General features: G+C 46.3%; 1 protein-coding gene across 1 annotated transcript in view; it reads left to right on the forward strand.

Annotated features, from left to right (window-relative positions):
• The window catches only part of Mylk (myosin light chain kinase), a 243,736-nt gene extending 217,827 nt beyond the window's left edge, over positions 1-25,909 (forward strand). The window contains exons 26-32 of the mRNA XM_051191396.1: positions 2,053-2,270; positions 4,396-4,519; positions 11,602-11,754; positions 13,698-13,821; positions 19,910-20,039; positions 21,371-21,502; positions 24,896-25,909. Coding sequence (XP_051047353.1) covers positions 2,053-2,270; positions 4,396-4,519; positions 11,602-11,754; positions 13,698-13,821; positions 19,910-20,039; positions 21,371-21,502; positions 24,896-25,146 — 1,132 coding nt within the window. The 3' untranslated portion in view covers positions 25,147-25,909. The remainder of the gene's footprint in view (positions 1-2,052; positions 2,271-4,395; positions 4,520-11,601; positions 11,755-13,697; positions 13,822-19,909; positions 20,040-21,370; positions 21,503-24,895) is intronic.
• Positions 25,910-26,186: the final 277 nt, after the last annotated feature.

Below are 26,186 nucleotides of genomic sequence, written 5' to 3' on the forward strand. Positions count from 1 at the left end.
CTTGACACAAATACAGAGTATAGACAAGACATGGAGACCCTCAGAAGGAAGGGCCATTCGTGTGGAACAGGGAAGAGTTTCTCCAAGAGCTTGAGTTCCAGTTCCTCACAGGAGCCATAGCAGAGCAAGCAGGGATGTCCCAAACATGTCTAGTCATTAGAGTGACCCAGACACTTCTAAAACATGGAGCCTTGGATTCCTCACAAGACTTTACAAAGTCAAATCTCTGAGGGAGGATGTTGAGAGTCTGTAGTTTCTCTTTTTTACATATGATTTTTAAATGTTGTATTTGTTTTATTTTATATGCATTGGTGTATTGCCTGCATGCGTGGGTGAAGGTGTTGGGTCCCCTGGAGCTGAAGTTACCAACAGTTGTGAGCTGTCCTGTGGGTGCTGGGAATTGAACCCACGTCCTCTGGAAGAGAAGTCAGTTCTCTTAACCCATAAGCCATCCCTCTAAACCCAAGAATCTATATTTTCAACATAAACCCAACTGGTTCTTTAAAATGAGAAAAGCTATTTTACATGCTAGTACCCTTCTGGGTACTTTGCCCATAGTGTGAACTCAGTCCATTTTGGAGCAAGCCTGTGAGGTGGTGATGTTTTTGTATCTTACAGATGAAGAAATTAAGGCTGTGGCCTAACAATAGAGCAGTAGTTTTCAATGCTGATTCTCCCATCGCAGCGGACCTCTAAGCCCACTTTCCCTAATGCTGTGACCCTTTCATGGAGTTCCTCATGTTGTGGTAACCCCTGACCATAACATTATGTCATTGCTACTTCATAACTGTAATTTTGCTACTGTTGTGAATCGTAATACAAATATCCCTCATAGTCAGGTTATCTAATATGTGACTTTTGTGAAAGGTTGTTTTACCCATAAAGGGGTTGTGACCCACAGGTTCAGGAACTGTCTTAGAGCCTTCCTGAAAATCAGTAGACATGAAGGCTCCAGGACAAGAGGCGCCACCTGCTGGCTAATGAAGGGTCTTTCTTCTCTGGGTAGTTCTGAAGTGTCTGTTTTAGCTCCTTCTAGTGGCCAGGAGTACTCATGACCCTTACCCGACTCAGGTCTTCCAGAGGTGCACAGGCTCTGTCTGCTGGTCAGTTTCCCTTGCAAGCATCAGTGGCAAGGAACTACCTGGCCCAGAGTCACAGCCTGGGAAACTCCGAGCCTGGATTCACACTGTGCATCCATGATGGCTCCTTTTAGAAGTACCACATTTTGTACTTTCTGTAGCAGTAGTGGACCAACAGGCCACTGTAGAAAACTGAGCTTACTGATACCTGGGTGTCACATAGGTTACCCAGGGCAAGCTTTAAACTCGCTGAGCAGTGAGCAGGGAAAGTGGGCTTAGAGGTCCGCTGCGATGGGAGAATCAGAGAAGACATCAGGGCTGTGCATTCACACGGGGTTGTATGCTGGCCACCTGAAGTTAGCAGCATTGGATACCCAGATGTGGGTTCTAGGGGTCTGGGGGTGGAGTGGATTGCACTTGCCCGGGACACAGTCTACTGTCTACCAGGTAGAAGCAAGGCAAGCTAGTTACAACTGGAGAGGGCAAACACAGATCTCTTACAGCTACTACTGCAATAGTCTACATCAACCAATTCCAGAACATTTGCTGAGGATCCTCATTACCAAAGATCAGTTTCTCTTCCCGGTTATGAAAATATATTCTTAGATTCTATAGAAAAGTGGGTATTTGAAATGTTAGTTCCCTGTACCTAAAAGGCATAGCTGGGGTCTGTGAGAGAAAAAGACTGCTGGGGATCACGCTTCCAAATAAGGCAATCTTGTCCTCATTGCTCTGTTTATGCCTGTCCTGGGGGCTTCCCAGATTTCAGATGCTTCCCTGAGCCCTCCGGTAGCTGGCAGGTGCATAGACAGAAAAATGAATGAGGCTTGGAAGCCACAGAAACTTGGTATGTGCACCAGCATGTGCTCACACATACACCTGTGCTCACCTTGGCAGGACACACTGCCATTCTGGTTCCTAGAATCCTCTGATGTGACCGTAGTACCTTTCCTGCCTCCTGCTGTCCCCACAGCGTGTCAGGGGGCGAGCTGTTTGAGCGCATCATTGACGAGGACTTTGAGCTGACGGAGAGAGAGTGCATCAAGTACATGAAGCAGATTTCAGAAGGGGTGGAGTACATCCACAAGCAGGGCATTGTGCATCTGGACCTCAAGCCCGAGAACATCATGTGTGTCAACAAGACAGGCACCAGGATCAAGCTCATTGACTTTGGTCTGGCACGAAGACTCGGTAAGGCCATTTATCTGTCATGGTGGCAATGGCTGGGTGTGCTCTATACACTGCATGCTGGAAATGTACAGTGTTGGAGCTAAAGTCAGAGACCAGTAAGACTTCTCAGGTTCAAATCCAGCCCCTACCACTTACTGCTGTGTCACTCTAAACCTCAAATTCTTTTTCTGTAAGGTGAACTAAACAGTACCTGCCCCATAGAGGTGTTAGGCCACTAATGCACAATAGCAATAGTCCTTACACACAGTAATCACCTTGGCTTTAACTATGCGTTTGATGATGGTGATGGGGCTGCTGCTGGTGGTAATGGTGGTGAGGATGATGATGATGACGATGACTCATTTTGGTGACGATAGCTTCTCACATCTGCATTATGTTACAGTTTGCAGAGTACTGTCACAGTAAAATAGAATGTATAACCAGCCTCATCCATTCTCACCGGGAGGAGGATGTTTTTGAGGAGATCAAGATTCTCTAAAGCTTTGCCCAACAGGTTCCAGTGAAGTACTGAGACTGGCATAGGAACCCTGGACCCAGCTTAGCATGCTGTGAGGGCCCTCAGCTACCACTGCCTTACTGTTCCACCCCAACTTCTGACATCTTCAGCAGGAAGAAGGTGTGGGGGAGTGGCTAGACCCTCTTCCCAGACACTGAAGTCTTTACAGTCAGCAACTGTGTCTCATGTACCCCCTGCATGCACTCTGCCTCTGTGGCTCTCTGATGTCTGTCATAGAGCAGCATCCTTCTCCCCTCCTAGACCCTTCTGTGAATACAGAGCCACAGGGCTGGAGTGGAGTGAGCTAGTCTTTGTCTCACCACCCTGGGAGAAGCAAGAAATAGTTAAACAAGGCAACACCACCTGGTGAACCTCCCAGGACTTCCAGGGTTATGTTGGTCAGTAAGGATAGTGAGGGTGTGAGGTCCTCACAGGCATGGACTTATCTGATGCTCAGCTCGGTGAAGCCAGAGCACTCTCTGATACTGAGCAGATATGCCTGTTCTACTCTGTTCTGCCACCAGGATGCGTAGGATGATGGCCAGTACATAGGACCTTCCTTTGCACAGTAATCACCAATAAGTGGAAGAAATAGGGAAGCGCTGGCTGCAGGGGCCAGCAGTGACAGGGCCCAAGGAACACAATGTTCCAGTGCCTCGATAGAAGGACATTATGGGGACAGTGGTATCTGAGGGCTGAAGAACAGGGAAACAGTTAAAATGCAGCAGGGAAACTGGGTGTGAGCTGGAGTGGAAACTCAGGCTGTGAATGCTTTAAGGCCTTTGGTTGGAATGTTTGATATGGGTCCTGATGTGTTGAACCAGACCAGATGTGGCTCCCAAGCCAATGTGCTACCACTGCTGACATCTCCAATTTGGAGACGGATTCCAGCCCACTAATAGGCATCTCTGCTCCTTTAGGACCAATATATGCCACTTTGGAGGTTAGGCCTCTCCAACTACTATCCAAGCAACTGGAGAGAGGAAAAACAAGAGGTTCAGAGTAAACAGGAGAGGCAGTGGGTGGGGAGTGTGGGGAACCTGGACCAGCAGTCAGACCACCTGGGTCCAAGTTGTAACCATCTCTAATGAGCTGGATAGGGGGATAGGGAGACCACTTCATTTCCCTGCTCCTCTCTTTTGTCCTAAGTAGCATGAGAATAATCCCTATTTCCTAGCATTAATGAGAATGTTAAGCCATAAAATCCTTTTAAGGATGAAAGATGTATCCAATGTGAAGAGAAATCCTTTTGAAGCTGGTAGCAAAGTACATCAGACATAGTGAATGCTAGTGTCACAGCCTACTTGAGATTAGTGAACATATATCACATGCTCCACCTTGGACTCGCTTGCTAAAGACACAGGCTTATGAAGGGACCACTCTGAGACAGGTACTTTAATGTCCTCTTCTACCCCATGCCCAGCTCAGGGCATTTAAGGTGAGCATATAGCTAATTGGTTTTCCTGGTGGGCTGATGTGTTAACAGGCAGGCAGGTGCCTGTGTGTGGAGCACACCTAAAGGCGAAGCCCTTGTCTGTGCCCATTGCACAAACAAAGGCAGGGCCTACCCTAGGCTAACTCTGTGATGTGCTGGCAGCTGACACCCCCCCCCATCTGTTCTGGTTTCAGAGAATGCTGGGTCTCTGAAGGTCCTCTTTGGGACCCCGGAGTTTGTGGCTCCTGAAGTGATCAACTATGAACCCATCGGCTATGCCACAGACATGTGGAGCATCGGGGTCATCTGCTATATTCTGTGAGTCCCTGGATTCTTGAGGGAGATACTCCCACAAGAGGGCCCCCAAGTTTCCATGTTATAGTGAAAGAGGGGCCAAGGTGGATCATTATGGAGACCACACCCTCCAAGCAGAAGAGTGATAGGTTTCCATTCCTATCTCTGCCAGCCCACCCTGCTCCTGGGCTCCCAGTGAGTCAGTGGCCTGCATCACCCTTCTGTCGCCACACATAGTGGCACACATAAAGATTTTCATGCTGGGTACCTTGCTGTCCCTAGTGCTGGCAGCCTGGGGGCCTTGACCAGGCTAATGAGGTGAGAGGGAGCCCAGATGAGCATCTTCGCTGTCTTCCGAAGGCAGAGCCCCATCCTCTCAGGATGGGCACCGCAGTCCTGCCTCATCTCTCACTCCAGCACATGTACTAACTAATAAGCATTCCTATTGGGAGGCGATATGAGAGCAGCAGACAATGATCGATACAGTGATTCGTTAGCAATGCTGGAGGGAAGGCAACCCATAATATACCTCAGTCTCCATGGTAATGCCGCAGATTGCAAGCTTTTCCTCGGGACTGGGCAGCCCAAGATTCCACACTTAAAACAGGCCCCAGGCACTCGAGGTGTTTGTCCAAGGTTACATTTTAAGTAACTCGGTTCAACAAACTTTTGTTGGGTTGTGATGAAGCTTCAGGTCAGTCATGTCATTAGCCATAGAAGCCGCCTTTGAACTTGTGTGCCAGAGTGCAGTTATGGGATGGTCTCCCTAAAGCTGTGGCATACATGCAACTGTTGTTGCCAGGGGTAGGGTGTAGCTGTGTCAGTAGAGTGCTTTCCCAGTATGTATGAGGTTCAGTCCTCATCACTGCATAGAAACATCCAGATGTGGCAAGACACAGCACATGAGAGATGGAGAAAGGGGAGTAAGAAGTTCAAAGTTACCCTCAGCTACATAGCCAGCCTGGACTACATGAGACCCTGTTTCAAACATTTATACATATGTATATTGTCATTAAAACAAGGAAAGTAAATATTTTTTTACAGGAAATTTGAGACTAGAGAGATTGCTCTTGTTAGGAGCATTTACGATTTTTGCAAAGGATCTGGGTTCCATTTCCAGCACCTGCATCAGGCAGTTCATACTGCTCACAACTCCAGTTCCGGGAGATCTAAAGCCCCTTCTGGCTCTGATGAGTACCTGTACAATATGGTGCAGGCAAATTCAAATTCAGATTCATCAGGTGCATGTATACACACACTCCTCTCTCTCTCCCTCTCTCTCTCTTTCTCACACACACACACACATTTAAATTTCTTGTAATGTAAGGAGGATCTCAAATAATGCTCTCTAAGACATTTGGGGTTGGGGATTTGGGGTCTTCAGCCCCCCAGTCTATTTAGGAAGCACTGTTAGAAAAGCTTTGGTGTGGTGTGGCTTGTTGCATCCTCAGAGTTTTACTGTCACGGTGACCTGTAAGGACAGCCTCCTTCAGTTAGACTTACACCACAGAGAGTCACTGCCTCCCCTGCCTGAAGTCACCTCCCTCCAGGCCAGAGAAGAACCCATGCATTCCCTGCCTCTCCCTGTGCTCCCTGGGAGGAGGTGCCAGTGACACTGCACCGGATGCTTTTTTTCCTATTCCTGATTAATTCAGAACAGATGCCAATAGCTCAGCTTGCCTCTTCTGGTGCTAGTGGCCTCTGTGCCCTAGGAAAACACTAGGCCCTGCAGAAGCCACATTTGGTGAGCTCACTCTGGTCAGACCCTGCTGGTGCTATGGCTTAGGCTGGTCCCAATACTTACAGCACTGCCTGCTGCAGGAGGGTTCCCCTTACTGTGGCATGGGGATCATCTGATCCCCTGGTTTTCACAAGAGCAGGTCTGATCTCAGCACAAACATGCAGCGGGTCGTGGCAGGGGTTTGATTGCATTGGACATCGAAGTAACTGCAGCCATGGAAGCCACACAGTTGGCCATTTACCATGATCTGGGCAGGTGACCAAGTGTTCCATTTTGCCCAGAACTAGTAGTTTCCTAGGGTACAGGACTTTGAGCATAAAAATGGGGATAGTCCCAGACAAACCAGGAGGAGCTGCAGTGGTAACTGTACCACTCGGTAGGTTTTTGACTTCATGAAATAACCCAGAAGGAAGTGACTGGCTTCTTTAACTCAATACCACAAAAGCAATTCATACTGTTCCACACAGCTATGGGTGGCTCATTATCATCTGAGCTGTGCAGCATACCTTTGTGTGAACATAATCCAGTGAATGACGAGGCCTTCGGGAGTGTCCAGTTTGTAGGGTTGCAGCCTTCGGGAACATGTGTTTTGAGGAGAATAGCTGTGCATTTCCTTTGGAAATGTAATCGGGCACGTGGCTTACTGGGTCAGAAGAGAACTGTGTTTTAAAATTATTTTAGATACTATGTTACTTCCCCTCCCATTGTTTACTAGATTGCTTTTAAAGTGAAGACTAAGAAATAAGGACAATAGAGGAACCCGCCCTAGTGTCCGGAGTGAAAAAAGAGATGGGAAGCACGTAAACTCAACCCCAGCTCAGGGTCCTGATGGCTGCACCCATTGTTATGGCAGTTTTCTGGACTGGTCCTTAAGGGCTGGTCCAAATCTAAGAGTTCCCCCCTCTAGAACTAGGGAGCTCTCAGTAGAGCACATGATGCTAAAAACAAAATTGTGGCCAGCCAAAAGGCTTCCCTTAAGCCCCTGCTGTGTAGAACTGGGGCTGGCAGCTGGAAGAGGCTCTCAAGTGATCTGTAGCATCTTACAGCCTGCCTCATCCCTCTCTTTAGAGTGGGTTGTCCTAACAGGTCCTACCTTTCACCTTTGTATAGAAAGTCCTCCCGACTCCCTGTCTAGGACCAGTGAATGCAATTGGATATCATCGGCCAGGTAATAGTGTGTTTTTACAATGTTCAACACCTGTTGGGGCCGTACCTCCTGATAGCTACAGACAGCACCACCACAGCACACCAGTGCAGGGGGACCCAGCAGTCCCAGGGGAGACCTGCAGCAGGCAGTGCTGCAAGCATTGGGACCAGACTAAGCCATTGCACCCCAGGAGCTGGCCACCTGCAAAAGTAGGGTGGTTCCTGTCCTTGCATAGAAGCAATGGCAGCTCCAAAGTCATTCTGAAGGGAGGGGCTCCTTAGATCTCCTTGTGAAGATAGGTTGAATTGGCAGGAAGAGAGTGTGAGGCGCTCCCGGTCACATTCATTGAGGGAAATCATAAACCAGCCTTCCAGAAACCTCTTTCCTACCTGCCAGCTACTACCTCCCGGTTTCCTGAGCATTTGGTGTTCTCTTACACCTGGGGGAGCCCCTCTGGACTGAGCCCTGCCCCATCCGTTCTCCACCATCCCTGCCCTCCCTTCCCCGCCCAGAGAAAAGGCAGCCATTACCAGTACTCTTTCTTTATTGCCCTCATTCTCCCAACTCCAAAGAGCCAGGGGCCATCCTCTAATTCTGATCCAAATCAGGGAAATGAAGCCTCTGTCTGCCCTTCCTGGGACTGGGGTGCCCTTCCCTCTGCTGAGCCCAGGATTATTCCCTGTCTTTGTTCCCTTGCCAAACCCAGTCACTACCTTCAACTTTTGCCACCCCAAAACTCTTGATGCTGGCAAATATGACTAAACCCCCAGTTTAGCCCTTGGTTCTTCCCATGAATCTACTCGGCTGTTTCAAATTGTCCACTGGGGATTCTTAAGGTGAAAATGGGATCAAGCCTAAACCTTTTGGATGCACACAGTAGTTCTACTGGCAGATATGTTGTCCCTTAACTAGCCATTCCTTTAGCCAGATCATGTCTGTGCAGTTAAAGGCAGTAATGGTGCAAGGGTATAGTCCAAGAGGCATCTCCATGCTCTCTGTTCTCCTGACAGTCCACGCTGACAGAAGAACAGGCTTTAGCCTCAGAACTGATAACGAAGCTCTGTTGTGGGGAGATTAAGAATTAAGCAATGCCAGACATGGAGGCATTAATCCCACTACCCAGGAGGCAAAGGCAGGCTGCTCTCTGAGTTCGAGGCTAGCCTTGTCTAGAGAATGAGTTCTAAGACAGCCAATGCTACATAGAGAAATCTTATTTTGAGAGAGAAGAAACAAACAAACAAAAAATAAACAATTAGGGGGCCAGAGAGTTGGCTCAGCAGTTAAAAGCACTTGCTGTTCTTGCAAAGGATCCATGTTCGGTTCCCAGCACCTATGAGGCAGCTTACAATTCCCTGTAACTCCAATTCCAGGGGGCCTGACATCCTCTCCTAACTTCCTCAGGCATGGGGCACGCTTGGTACACAGACTTACATGCAGGCACTCATATACATAAAATAAATAAGAATTAATCAATTAGGGCTTGGAGATCTATCGAAGGGACACAAGGCTGGTCTAGCATGCTTTTGGCTTTGGATTTAATGCCCAGCACTGAAAAGGTATTAAGAAAGTAGAATACCTTGAAGTATTCATGATTCAGATGTGAGGATGAATGTCAAGAATCCACATGCTTGAGAGAGAAGCCAAGCATCTGAGGACTTGCCCAGACAGATAGCAGTTTTATGAAAACTGGATAAGTCTTTTGATTTAAAACTAGATAACACTGAGGGTAGGGTGTCACACAGCATTACTATATTTGCTAACTGGTTGATAGGCTTTTTTTTTTTTCCCCTAAGATTAAAAAAAGACACACGGTCCTTTTTGCAAATTCTAGCAATAAAGTCCAAAACAAAAGAAAAGAAAAATGAAACCTCAAACTAATCATGGTTGTACATGCTTTTAATCCCAGCACCTGGGAAGCAGAAGCAGGAGGATCGTGAATCCCAGGCCAGCCTGCACTGTACTACACACTGAAGCAGAACTATAACCAGAAACACTAGCGTTACCAAAATATCCAGGCTCTATCTTGCCCATCACGCTATGTGTACCAATATTGTAAGTTTCTAATTCAAGAGGAACCCGGGCAGGCGGAGAACCGGGCAGGACAGAGTGTTTCAGATGGTTGTGCTGCCAGGAAGGAGCAGTGCCAAGGCCAGCGGCCGGGGCTCCCCGTGCCTTCGACGTGGACAGTGATTAAGACCTATCATGCAGGATTCCAAGTCCTAATTAGGAAAGGAGACGTGCAGAAGGGGCCCTTTTGGCATTCCTCAGCAACACTGTCTGCTTTTCCTGCTGTCTGTTGGAGCACTGCAGGACTTTGCCCTTTCTTCCTTCAAATAGAAAATGTAAAGGTGAGAAGAAGCAAGTGCCCACAAGCAAAGACAGGCTGCATCTTGGTGGAGCTTGCTTAGACCACACACGTCACAGAGGTCAGGGAACTGAAAGGTCCCTAGTAAACCAGTCACTACTGTGTCAAGATGGAGTAGCACCAAAAACAATTCAGATTGCCCTCATAGACTTAAGTCAGCATCTTGTGTTAAGAAAAGCCATCTACAATGGTGCGTTATTACTCAAAAACACACGTAGGTTAACTAGAGTGAGAAAATACACACTCACCAACTCTAAAATCTTTGTACTGCATTCAGCAGAGGGCTCCTCCTGTGGCCGGCCTTCTAGTGTTTCCAGTGGGTGCTGTTTAAGCACAGTGTTCGGGTACAAGCAGATTTCATAAGCTGAGGCCTTTTGAATACTGAACAGCTCCAGAAGCTGTCACTGTGTTGTGGTTTATGATGATGGATTAATAAAGATTTGGGAGAAGGATGTTTATAAAACCCTGACTCAAGGGGGCCCTAGCTGTATTTCATGGGATTTGGACAGGGTCAAGAAAGGACTAAGTATATCATCCTTTTCAAACTGAAGGAGGAAGACTATTTGTTGAAGCATAATTAACAATGTAAAGATGGTAGCAGTAGATCATTAATGCTAGGCCTGGGGTCCATCTCAGGGTGGGACTCTAGGCAGCTGTGCAGGTCGTATACCCACAGAGTCAGCCCTCGGTTTGACATGCAAGGTGAGGGGGTTGCTGGCATGAAGAAGAGGTGCATGGAGGTCATAAATGAGGATGGTGAGCTTCAATCTGTTCTGCTTGACTTTGAGAACACTGCCCTCCAAACTGTGTTTGGCTTAGGCTCCTGGGAGATAATACACTTTATCTATAAGAATCGTATGATATGCACGGTGTCAGATAAACCCTAACCACAGACCGTGCCACGTGCAAGTGCAACAGCTTTCTTAATCTGCATAGAAATACGAGATGCAGTAGCAGTAAAGGGTCAGCCTGAGGATCCAGGTTCCTGAGCTCACATCTCAATGTCTGGGACTCTTTGGGGCAGGTTACCCAACAAATTCTGTGCCAGTGCCTCACTTGCCATCTCTATATAATGAAGAAGTGAAAATTACCTGTGTTCTGGGGTGGCCTTAAGATTAAATGAGTTAATCTATCGCAGATCTTTACCCCGCAGGTGGTAAAGTGTGCTCAGTGCCTGCTGCTGATGAAAAGGGCACAGGGATGGTGGAGTCAAGTGAGAGACCATTTTAGAGCATGGAGAGAAAGTGGTACTGAGGGAAAGTGCTCAAGGTCACTCTGCTAATGAAGAGGCTGCGCTCTGACCTGTGCCACACAGCCTGTGGATCGGCTTTCCAGGGGAACATAAATGCCTCCTTGCTGATGAAAGCCCTCATGTTTATTGGCTCACATTTGATGAGCCATCCCTAGATGAAGCCTCCCTGTCTGGAGGAGACGAAGGACTAGGTGGGAGGAAGGGACTCAGCGAAGGCCTATGGGAGGGGGGGGGGGGCAAAGGCCAGCCTGAGGTTTGGGATGGAAGAGGAGGATGAAGGGGTTTCACTGTTCTGCTTTGTACGGCGTGGACGTCTGTAGATTAATCAAGTCTTCCGTCTCAGCCTCACAGGTGGCAGCTGTAAAAGAGGCTGGGGACCCTAGGGGTCACAGGGAGTGCAGGGATGGCTGAGAAGACACACGGGGCCATATGGATGTCTTCTTAGAGGTAGAGGAAAGGTGGGGCAAGGCCATACTGCTTCAGTGTGCTTCAGAGTGCAGCGCAGCCCCACCTAAGAGCTCAGCAGCACTCACTTGGGGGGTCATGCTCCCCATTCCTCCCAGCTCAGCTCCATTCTTGTTCTTCTCCTCTCCTCCTCCAGGGTCAGCGGACTGTCCCCCTTCATGGGTGACAATGATAATGAGACCTTAGCCAATGTCACTTCAGCCACCTGGGACTTTGATGATGAGGCGTTCGATGAGATCTCCGACGACGCCAAGGACTTCATCAGTAACTTGCTGAAGAAAGATATGAAGTAATGAGCTGGGGTTGCAGTCTTGTCAGTCTCTGGGCTGGTTCTGGGAGGCAGGGTCTTCCTTTATCTGTGAAACTCCCTCTTCCTAGCTCCACACCAGTGGTGTGTTCCCTAACGAGGAAAGAGTGGCCACTGAGGGACCCAACGGTTGTGTGGAGTGGTCCCTGTTTCCTGGTGCCAGACACCCCACCTACTTTAGAAGCACAGAAGCCTCACTGGAATGGTGACCCCTGAGCAAGGGTCTCAAGGAAAAGACAGCTTCCTGGTGATGCTTGGCCTTTTATTGTCTGTTTGGCTATGGCCCTCACAGTCCTACAGACCCCACAGGCCCTCATCAAAGCTCACACTGGGGAGTGTCTGTTTAACTTATAAGCTTAGATAACAGAGACAGCCAACAGCCTACTGGAGGGTCCTCTTTCTATTCTGAGGGTCCTCAAACTATTCTGGTTTGGTGTTTTATTCCCATTGAAATTATTCCTTCAGTATGGCCCAGTTCTTTCTCATATAGAATAAACTGGTGGCCAGTGGATGCTGGGTGCCTCTGCCTACAACGGTAAGCAGTGAAGAAAGATGAAACATACAGCCTTTATCATAGTTGGAGTGAGGCTAGGTAGAAGAGGTGGACTGAGTTCACACATCTTCTTGGTTTATCTCTCCAGGTGAGTGCAGTCAGCTAAATTAAAGCCAGAAGGGGAGAGGCTTTGCTTGGGAGGCTCTATGCTCCTGGGGAGAACTGCAGAATTGCGGGGGCAGGGAGCTCTAGAGTATCAGGTGTCAGCCCCATCCTGTAAGTTTCTAGAGGCAGAACCTGTTTCCAGGACCCCAACTCTACCCCCAGCTCTGAGTGGGATTTGGCAATAGGAGATAGTTGTGCCCAAGCCAAGAAGGGTGATGTTGACATAGGTGATGTGACAGGAGCAGGAGAAGGGGCAGCCACCTCCAGGGGTAGGCAAGAGGTTCAGGATTAGCAGGTGACTTTGCAATCCGACTTCCACCTGGCCACCTGGTCTGTGGCTCCCTGTTCTGTAACTTGTCTGTTCCTACTCTAGGAACAGGAGAGAGCGGTTGCTACAGGTGTCTGCTGGAGACCCTCTTTGATGGCTGTGCCTAATCTCCTGATGCCCACCGACCTCTGAATCCTCTTGATTGAGACTCCCCGAGTGACATCCACACCTCTTCACAATGCAGTCCCAACCTCTTAGTGGCGACAGTGGTTGCGTCAGAAGTTAGCATGATCCCCAAAGAATCTGGATGTCATGGGAGTCTGGATTCCCTTTCAAGATGACAACAGTTCCTACTCCCAAGATAGATAGCTTGATTCTCATCACCCTGGCCTAATGATGGCTTCTGTAAACCAAACTTCCTTCTTAGAAGAAGTGATAAGTGAGGCATTGTGTGTACACCTCATTCTCTCATCTGCTCTTAAGATGGTGTAGCAACAGGCTGTGTTGGCCTCCTCTGTGCTTATCAAATGGACTCACCAAAGACCACACTTCATCAAATAGAGTAAAGCATTATTTTAAATCCCTAAACCCAGCATAGCTTCCACCAAAGGTCACTGTTTTTTTTTTTTTTTAATGTCTGTAATAAAGTTATACATTTGAAAACTATAAGTCTACCTAAAAATCAAGATTCATCTATCTAAAGGTCCCCATAGTGAGCTGTGCTTCTTTCTAGCCACTTTTCCTTTTTGTTAGCCTTGTAACTATGACCCTTTTGGACCCCGGAAGGTTGAGAATCTGCTGGAGGTTAGGCTGGGTCCAGTCAGTGTGATCCAGAGCAAGGGGAACAAGGACTGCACTCACAGTGCCCCTGACTAGTGTGTGAGCTGGGAAGGGTCAGCCCTGGGCTGTGCCCTGTGTAACCAGGGACAGATGGCTTCCCATTTATCATCCCTGAAGTCCCCTCCTGCTCAGAATTCCTCTGATCTCTGCCTCCATCAGAAACCGTCTGAACTGCACCCAGTGCCTTCAGCACCCATGGCTGATGAAAGACACCAAGAACATGGAGGCCAAGAAGCTGTCCAAGGACCGGATGAAGAAGTACATGGCAAGAAGGAAGTGGCAGGTAATGTGGGCTCGGTGGGAATAGAGTACAGCTCTTCAGGGTAGCTTTGTTCAGGTCCAGTTGACCCTAGCTTCATCCCAAGAAAGTTTGAATTTGTTTCTAAAATTACCTATGTCCATAGATGCCTGATTAAGGCACAGAGTTATAAGTCCTGAATGCAAAGTCCTTAGCCCAGAGGAAACTCAGTCCTGTTGGCTGTGTCTCAATGTGACCAGAGACCCGTGCAGCCTGCCCCCTTGGTTAAATGGCTAATGGCCCAGTCTTCCTGGCTGGAGATGAACAGCAGGACCTGAAGAGTATGTGATAGCCCTAGAGAAACTGGGCTCCTTATGGGTGGCATGATGCTCATGTTATTTCCTTGTGAGACAGGGAGGGAGGGTACATGTTCCAAAGAGGAAACAGTGGTAACTTTAGGCAAGGCAGTTAACTTGGCTGTGGATTTGTGTTCTTATAAGAAAGTGGGGATAACACTGATACCAAAAATTGTGGAAAATTATGAGACAAAATTTGAAGGTCTTTAGGACAGTGCCTGGAACACAATGGCATTCTGCAGTGCCATCAGTATGGAGGGCAGGCCATGGATCTGAGTTTATTCAAAGGATCTATATGTGTTAGGTTCTTTTCTTTTTACTATGACAAAGCACCCTTAAAGGAGAAAGGTTTATTTTGGCTAGTTTGAGGCACAGTCCATTATGGTGGGGAAGTCCCAGTGTCAGGAGATTGGGCCACTGGTCATGTTGTATCAGCAACCATGAAATAGATCAGTGAACAGTGAGCTTGTTTTCTTTTTATTCAGTCTAAGACTACAGCATGCAATGGTTTTGCCCACAGTAAGTGCATTTTCTCATCACAATTAACCTAATCTAGACAACCCCTTACAGGCATGTCCCAGGGCAAACCACAAGCTGAATTTAGAGAGCCCTCTCAAGTGTACGCAGAGGCTGATTAAATGTCACATCTGTCCATTGCTTTTACATCTTATCATGGGAGGATTAGGGTCCCCAGTGTATAGACAAACCAAGGAAGAGAGTAGATGAGAGAAGTCATGGGGCTCAGTGGAAAACCAGGGATCAAGCCTAGAACCTGGCTACAAAGTACACAGCATCAATGATAACAGAACTGCCTCTAATAACAAGATGGTAATATTGTCATCCAAACTCTAGAGCACTTAGCACCTTCTCCATCTGTTTGAATTTTTCTTTTATCACAATTGGAACTGTAAAACTCCTGGACTTGAGGAGAGGACATGATTTATGATTTCCATACCCAAGGAATGTATAGTGCAGTGAGAAACCAAAGCAAATGTCACATGAAAATATGCACACACACACCAAGAATTATAAATGATCAGTATAGCCTCATGACCATATATGTGAGGGTGGATGGAGAGGAGGCGTTTCCACTGGATTTGACATGATTATAAGAAAAACCTTCAGGAGCAGGAGCTAGGAATTTAGCAGAAGTCATACTTAAATCCCAAAGGAAAAGGAGCAACATCATGAGTGGAAGAAATGACAGGTGAAAACTAGGCCCACCTTGCAACTACCTAGGGCTAGACATAAAAGACGGAGCCTTTAACAGGAGATTCAGAGCTTGGAGCAAGTGATAGAGTAAAAGGGGTTCACGGAACACTGGTCACTAACACACAGGGTGTCTAAACCACAGTTACCTTAGAAAACCCAACTTCACACAAGGGTTAAGAGATGAGGGAAGACAGTAAGGCCTGCGGGCACAGGGCTTAAGAGGCTGGCTTCCAGAACACATGACAGCCAGAGCCCTGCTACAGAGTTGGAAGGACTGGGCTGATGGGTTACCTCACTCATCTCCTGGGGCCTTCCAGGTCAGAGTAGGAAGTATCCTTAATTTTTTTTAAGGTATCTACAAAATAAAAGTTGCCTTACTTGATGATCCTCTGGCTGTCAGATGTCAGAGGATTCTTGGGAAAGGAAAGACAGACAGCCTTCAGAGAAGCAAGTCTAGCTGGATCTCGCTTGCATGAGGCAGCGTGTCACCTCAAAATATCTGTAAGTGGCTCCAAGCCAGGAGAGAGCTAGGACCAGGGCGTGGGCATAGAGAGGAGCTGCTGATGAGAGAGAATAGGAGAAAGAATGTCTATGTCTCTGTAGCCAGGGACACACACTCCACAGCTGGTCTCCTAATTGCTGGATTTGCTCTTTACCAGCCACAGGATTTTCTGGAAGGGTGAAGATCAAATTCAGAAAAGAACCTTATTTCCCTATTTTAATTTAAGTAAAGCATTTGGAAATGACTTTTCTGCAAAATTGCGCACAAATTAGTCCGTAAAAATCTCACTCAGCATGACTGCCCTGGGGTGTAATTTCACTGAACAGTTCAGCTGTGTTGACCTGCTGTTAAGTTGCTTCCTTAGGGAAATATTTTCCACATTTTAACTCCGGTTCCAGAACCTTGGCTCCCCAAGAGATAGGTGGCTCTATCCCAGAGCAGCCAAGGGGAAGTGCAGCAGGACAGGGAGGGGGGAGGAGTGGGCTATACAGGGGGAGAGAGCAGGGGGCACACATGGCCATGCTAACTCCAGAAGGAACCTTCTGACTATTCTGTTCTAATAAAAGGCTCCAAAAATAGGGAGCTAACCCTGGTGACAAATCCCTCCAAGCAAGGCTAGGTGGGGCACAGATGTCTAATCATATTACTGATCTTTGGGTAAAGTTATTCTGAAAGAAGGCATATTTTCAATTCATACTGAAAGACAGTTGTGTGAAATGTATCAGTAGGGGTGGGTTGGGCAGGGAACCAGGATTTCTGTGTGAAAACTAGATGTAAATGACTGGGTGAGGGAGGGGCAGTATGTAGTTGCGATTTTTCTTTGAGCCACCAACCAGCTCCCAAATAAAGACATGGAAACTTACTATTAATTATGAAAGCTCAGCTTTTGCTTAGGTTTGTCCCACTAGCTCTTTTAACTTAACCTGTTTCTCTTCATCTACATTTTGCTTCAGGGCCTTTTACTTTTCTTTCATTCTGTATGTCCTACTTTCCTGCTTCCTCATGTCTGGCTGGCCACTGGCTTTGCCTTCTTATTTCCTTTTCTTTCTCCCCCAGCCTAAATCCCTCCTCCTACTTACTCTCCCTGCCCAGAAGTTCTACCTATACCTACCTCCTCCCTCGCTATTGGTCTTTTTATCAGACCAATCAGGTGCCTTAGTCAGGCAAGCAAAGAACAGCACCACATCTTTACATAATTAAACAATTGCAACATATTTTTACACAGTTAAAACAAATACTCTGCAACAAGAGAAGAAAGAAAACAAAAGTAGAAGTTAAAGTCAGCTGCATTTATTTTCTAGAAACTGCAGAGACCCCAGCAATGTGTATAAAATAACAGGGAATAAAATATTCCCTGCTCTATATTTTAATATAGATACATAAATACAGACTGCTTATGGCCATCATATACTTGTTGGGGACTCTGTCATCCTGAGGCTCTAAAGATGTATGCAGGCTGGTACTTGGATGACCAGCTTGCCTAAGTTTGCCAGGCATTGTTCAGCTGTTATCACTGAAAGACCCAGTCCTGATCAATGAACAGTCTTGGGCCAACAGTCCTGGTCATTCTAGCTGGCTCTCCAGGAGCTGGAGAATTGGAACTATATTCTGGAGGCCTGGGCAGACACTGCCTGCCAGGAACACAGCCTTAGCCAACCTTGTCCTCCAACAAAGAAGGAGGCTTTTGCAAAACAGGCTCAAGAACTGAAACTTAAGTCTGTTGATTTTTGTTCCAGAATTTTCAAAGGGCTCTGTGAAACACAGTCAGTTTTCAGCTCAGAGACATGCAACTAGACTTAGGCAGTTCTCCTAGCTCCCTACTACTGTTCTACAGAAAGCAGATTCCAAAGAATTAATTCTGATGTCAATTAAAAGTTTTTGTTATTAAGCACTTGCAAATATCCCCCACTTAAATTATTTGAATGTCTATGTCTGCTGAAAGTTTCTCCACATGACAGTGTCTGCTCCTAATGCATTTGCTACTCCTTCTGAATTACTGAAACTTTTGTTTGCCTCGTTCTGATAAGTTTGTACTAGTAATTTGGTTACAAAATAAAACCGAGAAAGAAGGAAGACATAATTTGTCCACAGTATGCAGTGAATACAGTCTTTATCAACCCCACTCCACATGTCTGGAATTCAGGAGCCCCGGGGGGGGGGGGGCTCAAGACAGAATGTGGGAGGTCCTGCTACATATTCCTGATCAGGAATCAACAATCCTTTGGGAAAACTAGAGCTGCAAGGAGATTTAAATTTTCTGGATTCTTTTTAAAATCCAGACGCCAAGGCTCAAAGAAGAGAGCACTAACTTGGACAAGGTCACAGAGTAATGAGTGGTCAGAGAACTGACCTTGTTGGGAAAGACTCCTCTGGGTTAGACTCTGAGGCCAGAACAAACCAGTATGTGTTGGAAATGGGTTAGTCAGCTCAGAGGGGAAGTTCAGCTGATTAGGAAATAAACTGCTAAAATCTTTACTCCACTGAGATGGATGCCACCTAATAGTTCCCAGGGCAGGGTAGGTCCCCATGGGAAAAGGTGGATCTTCCCACACTATAACTGGCAAAGCACTCAAACCAGCCAGACAGGCCACCGGGAGAGCCTGAAAGCTGTTGCATGTTCTCACTCTGAAGGGCCGCCACCTTCTCTCTTCATCCTACCTGGGACCACTCCACCAGGTTCTGTTCAGAACCTCCTCCCTTCACTGTGGTAGCAGAAAACCAGGAGCATGCCCACACTCCACAGTGCTGTGTGCAGGAAGAAATCAATGGCCACATGTCAGCAGTTTGAATGTTTGTCCAAAGTGCACAAAAATAGGTTGCAACAAGGAGGGCAGAGTGCAGGATGGACAAGCAGTTACAATTGCAACAGTAGTCTCTGCTTAAGACACATATACAGGCACATGCGTGCGCGCGTGCACACACACACACACACAGAGTCATACACACACTTTTGCATAATTCATCAACATTCTGAAATTCACTTTCAAAATAGTTTTTTTTATTGAAAACACTGGCTTTCCAAATAGTCAAAATTGTAACGTTTCACTGAAATCCATGAGTGTGTAAAATTAATTTGTATGAGGCCCACTGAGTGAGGGCAAGGCATTTGCCTATGAGGGGGAGGCGGTTTTCCTTTTTGCTCAAACAAGGAGCCAGTCTGGGGTTAAGTGGGCTCCGTGGGTGCAAGTCTCTGGATACTGAAGGAATATGCTTTGGGTTATCTTAGTCATCACCATTGACGTTGGGGAAAGACTGAGAAACCGTATTGGAAGATAAGAGACAAGTATCTCTTGCTGTAAATCCTACTATGCTCGACGGAATTTTCACAATGCATAGAAATTATGTGACAAGTCCAGATTCTATTCAGCAGAATTCCTCCCTCTCCCAAGTGGCCCATTTGAGTGTTTGTCTCAGGCACATGAGTGAACACTAGGAAGGAACAGCTCCACTGGGCAACCACAGATGTGTGCTAGGGCCAGGCTAGGTGTTTCCTCAAATCTCTGAAGTATCTCAGTCATAAACAGAACCAGATCAGACATTGGAGACCACCTGGCTAACCCCTTCTTTATACACAGAAGGGAACTGCAGCCTGGAGAGGTCAAGTGGCTTGCCCAAGGTCAATAAGACGCTGCTTCACTTTTCTGAACCCACAGGGTCTGTAGTTACGATCTCCTTGAGCAGCTGAAATCCTGTTGCAGGCATTGTTTTATGAGAACAGCCCCACTGGGCCCAGTCAGCAATAAGTCTTTGGAGCTGTCTTGGGCTGCAGTTGCTTTATATAAACTATCCCTTTTATGGGAGTTGAAGCACAGTATGAAAAGAGTTTTTGTCTCATGTTGACCTTGTTTAGTCACATTAACGCACACATCAGTTCCAGGACCCATTCCATTCTCCGAACATCTTCGGACACGCTGACAGTGTGAGCAGAGCTAGGCTGGGCTCAGTCCAAAGGCCCTGCATCCAGCAGCTGCGGCTCCCAGCCTGGGCTCTTCACCTCTGATCAGAACTTGCTTACTGGAACCAGGGCCAGAGCCTGAGTCCAACCTTCGTGTCTATTTTCCAGAAAACGGGCAATGCTGTGAGAGCCATTGGAAGACTGTCCTCTATGGCAATGATATCAGGGCTCAGTGGCAGGAAATCCTCAACAGGGTCACCAACCAGCCCCATCAATGCAGAGAAACTAGAGTCTGAAGGTAAGAGGACCAGGGTTTTCCCAGATGCTTGTGAGAGGGGAAGGGCTGCGGCAGGCAGAGGAGCATTTTAAGAATCGAGGGTTTAGTTTGGGATTTTAATACGCTCTACGGTGGTAAGTTCAAAAGGACTTTGGGGGGGGGGAGTCCCTGACAACTACTATCTCTAGCAATTATTTTTTAATTATTAACTATTTTCAGAGGAAAAGCTATTAATTGTTTGATAGAACTAGTCAACCACCTTCTTTCGCTTAATTTTGTAGAAGACTTAAGTCTTTATTATGAGCTTTCTTCTTTTTTCTTACTATAAAAATGAGATTTTTTTGTATACTGATAGACAAGAATAAATAAAATAATCACATATGTTATATAACATTTTAAAAATATCCTTCCAAAATCTGCTGCCTATGTTGTTTTAAAGAAAAATTAACTCATACAGGCCAGATTCCATGGCCGCGTTTATGCAGCGGAAATGTGTGTGGCCTGGGCAGACTGGTCAGTAGGCCTCTCCCCGAACTGACAGGGATAGCTCCTTTCTGCCACACACAAGAGGCTACCCTAGTCATCTCCACAGTGAGGGCCTTAGCCTCTTAGTGCTTTACATGCACACAGGGGTGGTCCTTTTCTTCTCGAGACAGACGCTCCTCGTACCCTTTGTGGGGAAGATTCTGTTAGCCATCTGTGGAAAACTGAGTGTAGAACTGCTTTGTGTACAAGGTAGAGTAGCTGGCTGCTGTGGAGTAGCCTCATAGCTAGAGACAGTCTTCAGCACTTTTGCTGCTCTTCGTGGCAAGCCAGAAATAGCCTAAAGGGTCAGGAGAGGATACAGAAGCTCCTCCAAGGCTTGGTTTTCCCCTGGACCAGTCCCACATCCTGGTCTACTCTGGCGAGTTACAGGTGTTGTGCAGCTTTCTCAGAAGCCGATGATGGACCTACTACAACAGGAAGGAAGGCCATGGAAATCAAGATCAGAAAAGTAGTAGATTCTGTCCTTCTCACACCCTCCACCGAATCCTGAAGACTATGAAGTTCAGCCAAAAATCCTTTTTAAAGATGACTTTCTTTTTCAATGTGTCAGCATCAGGGAAGGGGGAGGCTGAGCAGTTCCCTGTTTTGGGCACAGTACTCTCTGCTGCCAGAAACCATTTGGCTGCAGGCCAATTCATCCCCGGGAGAAAGTCATGCTATGATTCACTTCCCTAAGCTGCACTATTTGCTAAATTATAGCAAGTTTGAGAGAGAGAGAGAGAGAAAGAGAGAGAGAGAGAGACTGTTTAAACTCAGGGAGAGATGAAGGAATAAAGGCATGACCTGGTCTCCTCTTGACCTTCTAGAAGATGTCTCCCAGGCTTTCCTCGAGGCTGTCGCTGAAGAAAAGCCCCATGCGAAGCCCTATTTCTCCAAGACCATTCGTGACCTGGAAGTTGTGGAGGGAAGTGCTGCTAGATTTGACTGCAAGATTGAAGGTAAGCTGTGGCCAGGTCTTTCCTTGCTATACATGGGGATGGCTGCACATGGAATCCTGGGTAAGATACCAGGCCTGCATTGCTTTGAGTGCTAGGAATAGCCAAAACCAAAGGGACACTGGGTCCCTTTGGTCCAAAAGGGTCAATTTCTGCTCTCCCAACCTTATGAAGGCTACTGCTATTCAGGGACTTTCCCACAGCACTAGTTGATACTTCTTTATCCTAGCCACTAGACCTACATAGGCCACCATGGACCTCCACAGCTATAGGACACACATAACAGGGACTTTGCAAGCCACCGAGAAGCATGTGAGTTGCCCATAAGAGGCTCTGCAAGGATGGTTGGCACAAAAGTCCAACGACTGGAGTCAGCCAGCTTAACTGCTTGTCAGTAGGCTGTGTGCAGGCCCTTCATTTGTCAAATGATACCCAACATCTGGAATCTGGAGTGGTCCTAGGGGTTCTGTGGCATCACAAATGTGAAAGTAGAAACCTCTTCTTCTTTTTTTTTTTTTTTTTTTTTTTTTTTTTGTTTAGACTGGGTTTCTCTGTGTAGCCCTGGCTACCTTGGAACTCACTATGTAGATCAGGCTGGCCTCCAACTTACTGAGTTCCACCTGCCTCTGCCTCCTGAGAGCTGGTTAATTGTTTAAAGAGGTTTTAGAGTAAATAGAAAAATGTTAGGTTGGTAAGGATCAGGGAGTGCATGCATAGAATTTTACAGTAAGGAAATTTGGGACCCCACAAACAGAGCAGTCTCCAATCTGTGCTCTATTCATCAGGTGGTAGTCTCTGTTCCTAGGAGTCACACAGCTGTAGAGTACTGAGTGAGCAAAGAACAGAGGCCTTGGGGATCGTAGCCTGAGTCCTAAGAAATCAGTAAAACTGATGGCCAAAGCCTTTCCGTTTCAACAGATTATGACATTTTGGAAAAATATGTGGCAGGATGAGACAGGCCTCTTGGCTTCAAGGCTGTGCCAACGAAGTAAAGGGTTATCTCCCGTCCTTGTCTGACCAAGTAAAGCAGAAAAACTTACCAAGCAGCTTCCCCAAGGTCACGTAGCCCAGAATGGCAGCTACAGCCAGCCACATCTTGTACTTTTGTGTGGCTCTCCACCACTGGGCCTCTCTCACTGAGTAAAGTAACCCTATATTAGGAAGGAAGAAACCTCTTTCTTCATCTTCTTTTTAAAAAGTGGATGTTTTTATAACAAAGAAGACAGAACAATCAATTCAGGAAAGGATCTAATATGAAATTACTGTATGGCTGAGGGTGTAGCTGAGCTGGAGAGAGAACATTTGCCTGACATGTGTGAGGCCCTGGGTCTATTCCTCTCTAACACACACACACACACACACACACACACACACACACACACACACACACACACGCTCACACGGGGAGACAGAGAGAGAGAGAGAGAGAGAGAGAGAGAGACTAGAATGAGACTTTTCAGGAGAGCGGGTTTGTTGACCTGCCATGCCATGAGCAGGCCTTGAGGTAGGAGAGTGATTGGGAGCATTGTGAGGCCCTTGAGAGGGCTGCTTAAAGTGAAAGAATGTGAGGGGTGACGGTGGCAAAGTGCCGAGGAATCAGTCCCAGAACAAAGGGGATGCTGGACCTTTATTAAGTTTGGGGGGCCGGTAAGACGTTCAGCACCATGCCAGGCCTTGTCTATGTGACTTCCATACTTGAAGCCAACTGCAGAGTAGGACCATTCATTTCTCCTGCAGCTTTAAGCAGGAGAGGGTACAAAGTCAAAGCACAATGCAACTTTACAACTCTGTGTGTGTGTGTCTGTACGTCTGTGTGTTATCTCTGTGTGTGTGTCTATGTGTGTTTGTCTGTGTGTGTACATCTGTGTGTGTGTGTGTATGCCTGTGTGTGTGTGTCTCTCTGTGTGTGTGTGTGTGTGTGTGTGAGAGAGAGAGAGAGAGAGAGAGAGAGAGAGAGAGAGAGAGAGAGAGAGAGAGAGAGAGACCTGCCATCAGGGGGTCACCTGCCAACCTAGTCTTTTATTGTGACCTGCATTTTACAGCAGCAGGCCTGTGGTCTGATAGATGTGCCTCTTGTAGTGATGTGCCTGGGGACCCCACTGAAAGCTCCAAAGTGAGGCCTGTCACTCAGATCTTCTCTGTTGTCCCTGGATATCCTGGGGTTTTCCCCTTTGGAGTTTTAAAACATGTTATCATGACAGCATGATTATGATCTGTTGTGCTTTTTCTCTTTTAAATGATCTCCTTGGTATTTGCATAACTTCTGACTATAGCCCTGATGCAAAGCTAAAGCATATGGATGTTGTTCTGATAGAAAACAAAATTGCATTTGAAAAGAATGCTAGACTTCTTGATCTTTGTGTATAATTTTTATACTGTCAGGAGCTACAAGGTTTTTTTTTGTTCATCTAAAACTACCTCCACAAAATTTAAGAACAAGTTGGTTGTAATACATTACATATTTAAAAATTCACACAGACAAAGTTGGTGACAGATGTATACATATATAATTTAAAAATATATAGTACACATATATTTATGTACTGATCTTTATAGAGACATGACTAGTGCATGACATCAGGGCAGCCACTGGAACCCATCCCTAGAGACACACAAGCAGATTACCTATTTGTGGTCAGACTAGCAATATTACAATCTCCCCCATCTGATCTTTTATATAGCCATTACTTGCTGTATGGAGTTAATATTTGCATATAGTAAATTTATCCACTTTAGGTTTCAGATGAACTATTTTCACAAATTCACCTCATGCAACAACTGTCACAACCCAATTTTAGAATGTGTGCAACTCCAAAAAGATCCCTTGTACCTGTTTTATTTAACTTTTAATTCATTAAGTTAAGCTTTTATAAATTTAATTTTCAAACATTTTATTTTCATCAAGATATCTAACCTTCATTGTACAGTTAGAATTTAGACATTTCTGGATTACCCCCCATTCAACTGACAGTGAGGCATTATAAGAGTTACTGACATTCCTGGTGCATGCCTGTAATCTCACACATTCATGGTGCACACCTGTAATCTCAGACACTCATGGTACACACCTGTAATCTCAGACACTCATGGTGCACACCTGTAATCTCAGCACTCAAAAGGCTGTGGGGGGGGGGGGAGGAGTTGAAAGATGGAAATTAACCCAGGCTTCAAACCTTGACCTTGTCTCAAACAAAAACAAGCTTCGAATATTCTATTTGAGGTTTAGGAAATGAGTTTTTACAGCATATGTTAATATTCCAGCATAAATATGGACATAAACTCTAAGAGCCAACATCATGTTTTAATCAGCAGAGGTAGCTTGAAAATCACTTAATGATGTTGATAATAATTTCCAATGATAGGTTCTGCAATTTGTGTTCTCTCCCTGTGCTGCAGGGTACCCAGACCCTGAGGTTGTCTGGTTCAAGGACGACCAGTCAATCAGGGAGTCCCGCCACTTCCAGATAGACTACGATGAAGATGGAAATTGCTCTCTAATTATTAGCGATGTCTGCGGGGATGATGATGCCAAGTACACCTGCAAGGCTGTCAACAGCCTGGGAGAAGCCACCTGCACTGCGGAGCTCATTGTGGAAACCATGGAGGAAGGGGAAGGGGAGGGGGGAGAGGAAGAGGAGGAAGAGTGAAGCAAAACCAAGCAGAAGCAGTTCCTAAGTCATTTTAAAAGGACTAGCTCTTTAAATTCAAAAAACCCAAGATAGAAAAAGCACATAGTGTGGTAGATTATCTAGTTAGGTCGTTTGGAGCAACAGTAGTTGGTACCCAGCAGTGTTATTGATGGGCATTAATTTGAATTAGATAGCACCTTAAGGCACTAGTGCAGCTAGATTCCATGTGGGGGAAATCACCAGCAACTTGTCTAACCAATTTGATTTCAGAGAGAGAATAACTAAAAGAAGTATTTACCTGGGAAAAGTCATACATTTCCCAACTGAATACACTCCTGAAAAGGAAAGCTACTACCAGGGTCCTGAGCCTCCTGCTGCAGCTCAAACCAGAACCCTGGAGGTAGAATGCCTCTCTACCCCACACCCCTGCCCCCACCCACCCCAGCCCTGATCCAGAGAACCAGCCCTGTCCCATCCTGCAGTATCTCATCCTGAAAGCAGTTGAGCCATCCTGACACAGGAGACTTCCAACTCTCTACTTTCAACCTCCCATTTCCCTCCCCATTCCACCTGCCAGTTTTCCTGGCTCTAAAGCTAGCTTGAGTTGCAGCAATGAGGACATTAATTATGTTTCTTACATCCTGAAGACAGGTCCCCTGCTCATTGATGACTCTTACTTCCTTGGAAAAATAAAATCTCCTTTCCTCTAAAATCCATAGGAAAACTAAACTCACCCCTTTCTGCAAGCTTCTAGCAGCTTCAGACATTTGTATGAAAATCTGTGAAGAAAGAAAGGAGAGAAAAAAAAAAAAAAAAAAAAAAGATCCTTGCTAATGCGCTTTTTTCCTTAAACCAGGATTCATATTTGTGCGTTAACAAACTATCAGCCACATGTGCAGTAGATGTTTCTGCATCTGGATGTAGAAAGCCCAGTTTGCTGAAATGCTGGTTTTAATTATTTATTGGGCACTATGAAACTGATTTCAATCGCTGAGCAACTATAGAACTCCGTGTACTTTGGAAGCTCCTTCCAGAAGGCCTGAGTTGAATACATCTTC

Source organism: Phodopus roborovskii, unplaced genomic scaffold (genome assembly GCF_943737965.1).
Source record: "Phodopus roborovskii unplaced genomic scaffold, PHOROB, whole genome shotgun sequence".
Taxonomy (NCBI): Eukaryota; Metazoa; Chordata; class Mammalia; order Rodentia; family Cricetidae; genus Phodopus; species Phodopus roborovskii.